The sequence below is a fragment of the Passer montanus genome, unplaced genomic scaffold, assembly GCF_014805655.1.
Source record: "Passer montanus isolate IOZ18808 unplaced genomic scaffold, ASM1480565v1 scaffold933, whole genome shotgun sequence".
NCBI classification, from domain to species: Eukaryota; Metazoa; Chordata; class Aves; order Passeriformes; family Passeridae; genus Passer; species Passer montanus.
In genome coordinates, this window is record NW_024374735.1 from 1 (window position 1) to 8,530 (window position 8,530).

General features: G+C 54.0%; 1 protein-coding gene across 2 annotated transcripts; it reads right to left on the reverse strand.

Annotated features, from left to right (window-relative positions):
* Positions 1-946: 946 nt before the first annotated feature.
* Positions 947-6,078, reverse strand: LOC120495969 (immunoglobulin iota chain-like). Of its 2 annotated transcripts, none has more exons than XM_039695974.1 (2): positions 5,843-6,078; positions 947-1,854 (listed from the first exon to the last, which is right to left on the reverse strand). In XM_039695974.1, the coding sequence occupies exons 1-2, from the start codon at positions 5,892-5,894 to the stop codon at positions 1,220-1,222; spliced, it is 687 nt and encodes a 228-aa protein (XP_039551908.1). In that variant the 5' UTR covers positions 5,895-6,078; the 3' UTR covers positions 947-1,219. The 2 variants fall into 2 exon arrangements, with proteins under 2 accessions (XP_039551908.1, XP_039551907.1); XM_039695973.1 differs by lacking the exon at positions 5,843-6,078 and adding an exon at positions 4,149-4,538.
* Between the last annotated feature and the right edge of the window lie 2,452 nt (positions 6,079-8,530).

Consider the following 8,530-nt stretch of genomic DNA (forward strand, 5'->3'; position numbering starts at 1 on the left):
GGCACAGCCTTGGAGCCTCTAGCTGTGAGTGCGAGGAATTCGGGTGCTCGGCCCGGGAGGTGACGATACCACTGGATCCAATCGTTAGTGCCGATTTTGGGATGTGAGCAGGTGATGTTGATGCCGGTGCCCTCGGTGGTCTCCAGGAATGGCTCCTGCTGCACCTGGGCTCGGGCTACAGCCACTGCCAGAAAGAAAAGAACTATGACATTTATTTTGTAGAGAGCGCCATTCAGGGGGAGATGGTAGAGGATGAAAGATTAGATGAAATTCTGATACATTTTGAGACTAGAGTATCGGCACACTATTTTTCTGAGAGTGTTTGGTTGATGATAGAAACCTATGACGGCTGTTTTCAAGGTAAATCAGAAGGAATAATGAAAAACAGAGTGACAGGGAGGGAGGGAGGGAGGGCATCATCTGTTCCCTCCCATCCTCCCTTTGCTGTCATGTGGGGACTCCCGAAATGTCCTTTAGGGCACTGGAAAGAAATCCCCACACATGGGTACAGGGAGCTGGGCATAAAGCCTCAGCCTTTGTCTGTGTCCACGAAACCAATGTGATGCAGGTCATGGTAGAGCAGCTGTGCACAGGCCTGGAGAGTCCTGTGTCTGTGTCTCTGTGTCCGTGTATCATTGTGTCTGTTTGTCTGTGTGTGTGTTCATGCAAGAGTAGTTTAACAGGATTTGGTGCCAGGGTTCACTTGTTCATTTCTTGAAGAGATTACAGATGAAATTGTCAGGGAGATCCATTGAGTCCCAAGGAACTGAAGGGACTGCCTTGCACTCTGAACACCTGCCCAGTGGGAAGCTTAGGTGTGACTGCATGCAGATACAGTCTCAGACTCTGTGAGCAGTTTCTTTTGAAAGAGCATTCTAAGCATAATGGATTCGATATATGATCTAGGTGAAGTTTCAGTGCAGCATGTTATTCTGGGCTCCACATATGAGTGACCTTGAGCTGTCACTTGGCCTTTTCAAAAGGCAAAACCAGCCCAGCAGGCATGGGAAGAGAAGGACAAAGGCAAGAGGAGAAGAGGCCTGATATGGGCTGGGTGGGAATGTGTGTCCTCACTGATGCATTTCTAAGAGAACCTTTGCCCCACCTTTGCAGACAGGCTAGAGGTTGCCCCGTTCCCCAGAAGGTACAGAGCCCTGTCTGAAGGAGCAAAAGGCGGTTTGGGAAAGACCCTGCTGCCCGCCCTGCCTCACATAGACCATCACAGTGTGCACATGTAGCTGTGGCCGGGTGGGGCTGTTTGATGGCTTGAGCAGCTAAGCCGGACGCAGCCCGGGCTGAGGAGAGGGGCTGAGCACGGTCGGTGGCTGAAAGCCGGAGCTGGTGCCGGTGTGGGCGCTGTTGTCGGCGCCAGTACCGGTATCGCTACCGGTGCCTGTGTCCGTGGCGGCGCCGGTTCTGGGGCCGATGTCCATTGTCGGTGCCGGTGTCGGTCCCGGTGCCGCAGCCCGGGCCGAGCGGGAGCGGCAGCGCCCCCTGCTGGCCCCGCCCGGCCCCGCCCGCGGCGGTTCGTGCCCGGCCGCAGCCCCGGCTCCTCTGCCCGTGGCCCCAGCGCGCAGTAATACACGGCCGCGTCCCCGCGCCGGGGCCGCCCGAGCCACAGCGCGCTCCGACGCCGATCTGCCGACACCCACACACGGCTCGCACTGTCCGGCAGCTCTTTGGAATCTTTCATTATGACTGCGAGGATTTCGGGTTCTCGGCCAGGGAGCTGGCGGTACCACTGGATCCAATCGCTGGTCTGGATTTTGGAGTGTGAGCAGGTGATGTTGATGCCGGTGCCCTCGGTGGTCTCCAGGAATGGTTCCTGCTGAACCTGGGCTCTGACCATAGCCACTGCCACGGAGAACAGAACAATCACTTTTCCGACCCAACCCTTTTAAAAAATCCCTTTCAGTCGGAGATGGGTAAGGATTGGAGAGTAGCACAAACTGGGATGTGTTCTGATAATAAACTATAGAGAGATTACTTCTCCAAGAGGGTTTCGCTGGGGTCAAGAATCAAGGACGGATGTTTTGAAAGACAACTGAAATTTTTAAGTGGAGAAAGGAATGAGGAAAATAGATTTGTCCGGAAGGATGGATGGATGGATGGATGGATGGATGGATGGATGGATGGGAAAATGGCAGTAACAGAGTCAAACTCCCTGCGAAGGATTTCACTGAGGAAAAACAAACCCTATGAGGGCAGAGGAGGAGATAAAGAGCAAACAAAAATTGAGAAGGAGAAGGAGGGTAAGAGATGTATCTTAAGGCGAGCGGGGTCTCACACAGGCACACAAGCTCCCCTACTGCTGCCTTCCCCAGTCTCACCGATGATCAGCGCGGCCAGCGCCGGCAGCGCCGCTCCAGGGAGGTGCAGCAGAATGGTTCATCCTGCTTCCCCATCCCTGTCACCTCTGAGGGCTCCTCAATCTCTAAGCACACACAATGATGATCCTGGAAAACGAGAGCCCTGGTTGTGTCCATCCCAGTGAACTCTGGAAGCCGTGGCAGAGCTGTGTGAGGCTGGAGGCAGAATGGGACACCCTGTTAATGTCAGTGAAGGGAGAACTTTGAGGTGCCTGGGGAGGGCTTGAGAGGAGCTGGGAATGTTGGTTGAAATGGGAAGAATGTGGGACTGTAGAGACAGCTGAGATCTCCTGAGGTGACTGCAAAAGGATGAGAAGAGAGTGGCAGAAGGAGATGGAATAATGGATGAGAAAAGACAGTACAGGGCCGGATGTTTCTCTCTGTTCCCTTTCCATGTTCAAATTAAATAGCTCCTTCAGGAAACACTTGCAAAACCAGAAACACAAGCAGATTTTTCCTTAGTCTTCTCCCTTCATTCACTGGCATTTCCCGCATGATGCTGATTAGGCTTTTGAGGACTTTCTGAGGGAAAGGAAGAAGAAGAAGAAAAGAAGAAGAAGAACAGGGGTGCCTTGGAGAAGGGGCAAGCCTTACCGAGGAGCTGGCCCAGGCAGACGGTGAGGATGAGATTTGCGAGGTGCATGGCGAGAGCGAGCTGCGTGTTTGCTGAGTGGGGCAGAGGCAGAAAGCGCGTCCCAGCGCCGAGAGAACAGAGCTGCCGGAAACGACTCTGGGCGGCAGCAAAGGAAGCAGTGGCGGGAGCAGGCAGAGCAGTGACCTGTCCCTGCAGTGCCTGCACTGCTCCTTGTGCGTTTCTGGCTCCTGCAGCAGCAGTCCCCGAGGCTCCATCAGCCATTAGCACTGTGAGCATCCCGTGCCCCTGGGGCCTCAGTGATGGGAAGGGGCTGATCCCGCTCAGCTCGCAGTGGAGTCCTCCCCTCCGCAGCTGCAATGGCCAGCGCTGCTGCACACCCAGGGTGGGCATCTGGGACCTTAATGGTTTCTTCCCCACTGAGGTTTCTCACCTTCCTGAGGTGTCCTCAGCTCTTAGGGCTCTGCATCATCCCAAGGAGAGCTGGGCTGCCTCCCTGCTCCTGCCCCTTCTGCATGAAGGAACAGGGAACAGCCTGTCATGGCTGAACTGTGTGTGCTGGCACCAGCAACTCTCCAGCTGCCTGAGGAGCCCAGCGTGGTGCAGGAGAAAGGCTCATCCTGCTTCCCCATCCCTGTCAGCACTGACGGCTCCTCAATCTCTAAGCACTCACAATGATGATGCTGGAAAGGGGGAGCCCTGGTTGTGTCCATCCCAGTGAAGTCTGGAAGCCGTGGCAGAGCTGTGTGAGGCTGGAGGCAGAATGGGACACCCTGTTAATGTCAGTGAAGGGAGAACTTTGAGGTGCCTGGGGAGGGCTTGAGAGGAGCTGGGAATGTTGGTTGAAATGGGAAGAATGTGGGACTGTAGGGACAGCTGAGATCTCCTGAGGTGACTGCAAAAGGATGAGAAGAGAGAGGCAGAGGGAGATGGACTGAAGGCAAGAGAAAAGACAGAATAGATGCTCAGGTTTCTCGGTCTTCCCTTTCCCTTTACAAATCGAATACCTCCTTCAGGAATCACTTGCAAAATCACAAAGAGAAAGAGATTTTTCTTTTTCTTTTCCTTTTATTCACTGGCATTTCCCCCATGGTGCTGATAGGGCTTTTGAGGATTTCCTGGGGGGAAGGAAGAAGAAGAAAAGGAGAAGAATAACACGGGTGCCTTGGAGAAGGGGAAAGACTTACCGAGGAGCTGGCCAAGGAAGGCGGTAAGGATGAGATTTGCGAGGTGCATGGCGAGAGCGAGCTGCGTGTTTGCTGAGTGGGGCAGAGGCAGAAAGCGCGTCCCAGCGCCGAGAGAACAGAGCTGCCGGAAACGACTCTGGGCGGCAGCAAAGGAAGCAGCGGCGGGAGCAGGCAGAGCAGTGACCTGTCCCTGCAGTGCCTGCACTGCTCCTTGTGCGTTTCTGGCTCCTGCAGCAGCAGTCCCCGAGGCTCCATCAGCCATTAGCACTGTGAGCATCCCGTGCCCCTGGGGCCTCAGTGATGGGAAGGGGCTGATCCCGCTCAGCTCGCAGTGGAGTCCTCCCCTCCGCAGCTGCAATGGCCAGCGCTGCTGCACACCCAGGGTGGGCATCTGGGACCTTAATGGTTTCTTCCCCACTGAGGTTTCTCACCTTCCTGAGGTGTCCTCAGCTCTTAGGGGTCACTGGTTATCTCCAAAGATGGATGGGCTTGGAGAGCTGCAAGGCTGGAGACTGCACAGCCTCACAAACATCCCTTGGTGGGTGCTCCCTAATTTCCACAAGACCTTCTCAAAACTCTATTAAACTCATGTTCCTCTCGTCACTTCTTGTCGCTGACACAGTTCAGCCTGAGCCACTTCGCAGCAGTTTACTAATGGCCCATCCATTAGAAGCAGGAGAGCTCTAAGTTCCCTTCTTCTCTTCCTTATCACCTACTGCCCGATTGGTGTCATTCTATGCTTTGTTCATCACTTTCCCTTTTCCTTGTTCTTCCCTTGGGAAAGGAAAACGGACGTGATGTGAGCCTTAGAGAAGCAGACACTCTCACCTTTCACCTGCCCTGACAGTGGCATCTGCTGAAGTTCCACAAGAAAAGGAGTTCATAAAGACGCTGAAAAGCTCCTGTCCCTAAAGGAAAAGGGGGCTCTGGAGCAAGAATCCGGGGAGAAACCTCATGTGGAGCCCTGTCTTTCAAGTGTCTCCCTCTGACACTTGCAGCGTTGCTAAACCCTTAGCCGGCACAGCCTTGGAACTTGTATAAGCAACTGCGAGGAATTCGGGCCTTTGTCCCGGCAGCTGACGGTAGAAATGGATGTAATCGTTGCTCCTTTTAGTGGGATGTGAGCAGGTGATGTTGATGCCGATGCCCTCGGTGGTCTCCAGGAATGGCTCCTGCTGCACCTGGGCTATGCTTGAAGCCACTGCCAGGGAAAGAAAACGGATAAACTTTAAATTCTGCACTGCCCCACTGCACGTAATTATTCCCGCCGAAACAGTCAGGAATGTATAGAGATTATGAGAAAAAACAATACTGAGTTGATTTCAGGATAAGCAGGAATGGAAGTGTCCTTTACTACTTTGTGGAGACATGAATGTGTGAACGACAGGAAGAAAAGTGCAGTCACTTTAGAATGGAAGGATGTAGGAGAAAGCACAAAGAGAAAAGAAGAAAAGTACCAGGGGCTAAGGACTGACTTTGTAAGCCATTAAGAAGTAGAGGAATGGAATACTTGTGCAGGGTTGGACACAAAATAGAATGAGAATATTTCTGCGGGAGTATGGGATAGAGAAGAGAGAGGGATGAATGGGAGAAGAACTCTCGAGAAAAGGTCTGGGAAGAAGCCAGGCAGGACGGCAGCCTCCGGGGACCTGTGGGATCACCCCAGCCCAGGCGCCTTCGGCAGCACCGCGCACCGATGATCAGCGCGGCCAGCGCCGGCAGCGCCGCGCCCCGAGCCCGCCGCATGCCGCCGCTCCGCCGGCCGAGCCTCGCTGTGCCGCTGAGCCCCGGCTCTGCTGCGGCCGTGCCGCCTCCTCTCCGCCGCCGCCAGCTCCGCCCCGGGGCTGAGCCCTGCGCCGCTGCCGCTCGGGCTCTCGCCGAGTCCTGGCGGGGAACGGAGCGGAGGCGAGCGCGGGGGCTGCGGGGCGGCGCTCGGCTCTCTGCACGTCGGGAGCGCCGGGGCCGGCCTGGGGGGCAGGGCATCGGGCTGGCATCGTGGAGCTCACCATTGACAGTGCCTGGGATTCCTCCGCTCCCATCATCTGTTCCCTCCCATCCTCTCTTTGCTGTCATGTGGGGACTCCCGAATTGTCCTTCAGGGCACTGGAAAGGACGGATACAGGAGCTGGGCATAAAGCCTCAGCCTTTCTCTGTGTCCATGAAACCAATGTGATGCAGGTCAGGGTAGAGCTGCTGTGCACTGGCCTGGAAAGACCTGTGTCTGTGTGTCCATATGTCTGTGTGTCTGTGTGTCTCTGTGTCTGTGTGTCTATGTGTCCATGTATGTGTGTGAGCACTCCCAATATTTCAAACAGAATTAAGCTAAAAATCCAAATTTGGGTGAAACCATCCTTGTTGGGGCTGGCAATTGGCAGAAGCAGAGCATGAAGTTTAGAGCAGTGGGAGAAGGAGGTTTCAGGGAGAAGGGACTGCATTTCAGTGCCTCTTCCCTGGACAAATCTCCTACACGCTGCTACATCATTTTACAGCTGTTCCCAGGATCCTTCTGAGCCTGGGCAAATGCTGCTCTGTGATGCTCAGGGCAGAGCAGTGGAGAGCGTCTCCAGGGAGATCAACGCATTTAACTTACTGAGTGACACAATAGGACACACAGACACACAGACACACAGACACACAGACACACAGACACACACACACACACACACACACACACACACACACGGGATCTGCATATCATGGGGGATTCATGCAGAATTTTGTGCTCCCACATGGATTCCTGTGGACCCTGCCTGAACACAAATGCACAAAACCCAGGAACACAGACAAGATCATAATCAGCCATGGACGCTGCTGAGGAAACCAGGGAAACCCTGCAGCAGGGCTGGAGCCTTGTGAGGAAGGACAAGGAGTCAGGCAAGGCCCTGTTAAGGTTTGTGCACTGACAGGCTGAACAGAGCGAAGCACAAAGGCTTTCCTGAAGGCAATCTCAACAGGACAGGGTCAGAACCAGCAGCCCAATGGTGACACACAGGCAGGCAAAACCCTGTGACCATCCATGTGAGCTGAGGAGGGAAGAAGGGATGGTGTCTATGTAAGTGTATGGGAACAGATCCATGTTGGGATGTGCTTTATGTATGCACACCCCTGAATGGGAATATTCACATAGATATGCGTGAACAGGCTTGAGGTCAGGAGCAGGAATAGTAGTGTGTGTTTGCACATGAGTGGGGACATGGCAGAAGGAGAAGTGTCTGTGCCTGGGACTCCTTTGGAAATATGTGTGCACACACCTCTTCATAAATGCCGAGCTATGAGTTACTGTGTGGGTGTGTACAAGCTCCAGAGAGTGTTTGTGATACCATGTGTGTGGAGAGGGAGTTCTTTAAATACTTCCCCTTCTCAGGGTGCTGCTTTAACGCTTGCACAGTCATGACCACGAGTTCGGGCCCTTTGCCCGGCAGCTGACGGTACCAGTGAATGAAATCGCCCCTCTGGATATTGGGGTGAGAGCACTTGATGCTGATGTTGCTGCCCTCGACGGTCTCCAGGAATGGCTCCTGCTCCAATTGGGCTCTGACCGCAGACACTGCCAGGGAGAAAAAACAAACAAACGACAACTCCTGCTTTCTATCCAGTTCTGCTTGCCAATCCCCAGAACAAAACCCACAGAAGCAGTCAGGAACACAGGGAGATGAGGAGGAAAACATTTCCCAGAGGATGCCAAGAAGATGCGCAGCAATGGAAGTGTTAATGAATCGTTTGTGGAGAAATGAATGAGTGAATGACAGAACGATCAGTGCAGTTGCAGGAGACTGGGACGATGTGGGAGGAAGCAGAAAAAGGCAATAAGAAAATAAGCAAGGTCTATGGTCCAACTTTGTGAGTTCTAAAGAAGGAATGATTGTCCCGGTTTATCATAGAATACAATCCGGAGATTTATGTGGGAGTATGAGATGGAGAAGAAGGAAGGATTAACAAGAGAACAGTTCTGGAGAAAAGTCCTGGCAAGAAGCCAGGCAGGACGGCAGCATCCGGGCATCTGCAGGATCACCCCAACTCAGAACCGGCCTGTACGGCACCCCCACGTACCGATCATCAGCGTGGCCAGCGCCGCGCCCCGAGCCCGCCGCATGCCGCCGCTCCGCCGGCCGAGCCTCGCTGTGCCGCTGAGCTCCCCCATGGTGCTGAGAAGGCTTTTGAGGACTTTCTGAGGGAAAGGAGGAGTTCTTTAAATACTTCCCCTTCTCAGGGTGCTGCTTTATTCCCAGAAAGGTGTCGGGGAGACTCAGGGATGTGATGCAAGTGAGGAGAAGCTCACCAGTTAAACGGAGGGCAGGCAGGCACGGAGTGTGTCGGCCTTTCTGTGTCATTTGTCACTAGCTCCCCTTTCCTCACCGAGCAACGAGCCAACATCTCCTGAG

Excerpts from the sequence above, each read along its gene's own strand:
- LOC120495969 (XM_039695973.1), bottom strand. The coding sequence starts at position 4,425 with ATGCTCACAGTGCTAATGGCTGATGGAGCCTCGGGGACTGCTGCTGCA. Across the intron at positions 1,855-4,148 it reads CTTCCTTGGCCAGCTCCTCG|TGGCTATGGTCAGAGCCCAG; the intron begins GTAAGTCTTTCC and ends TCTCCGTGGCAG.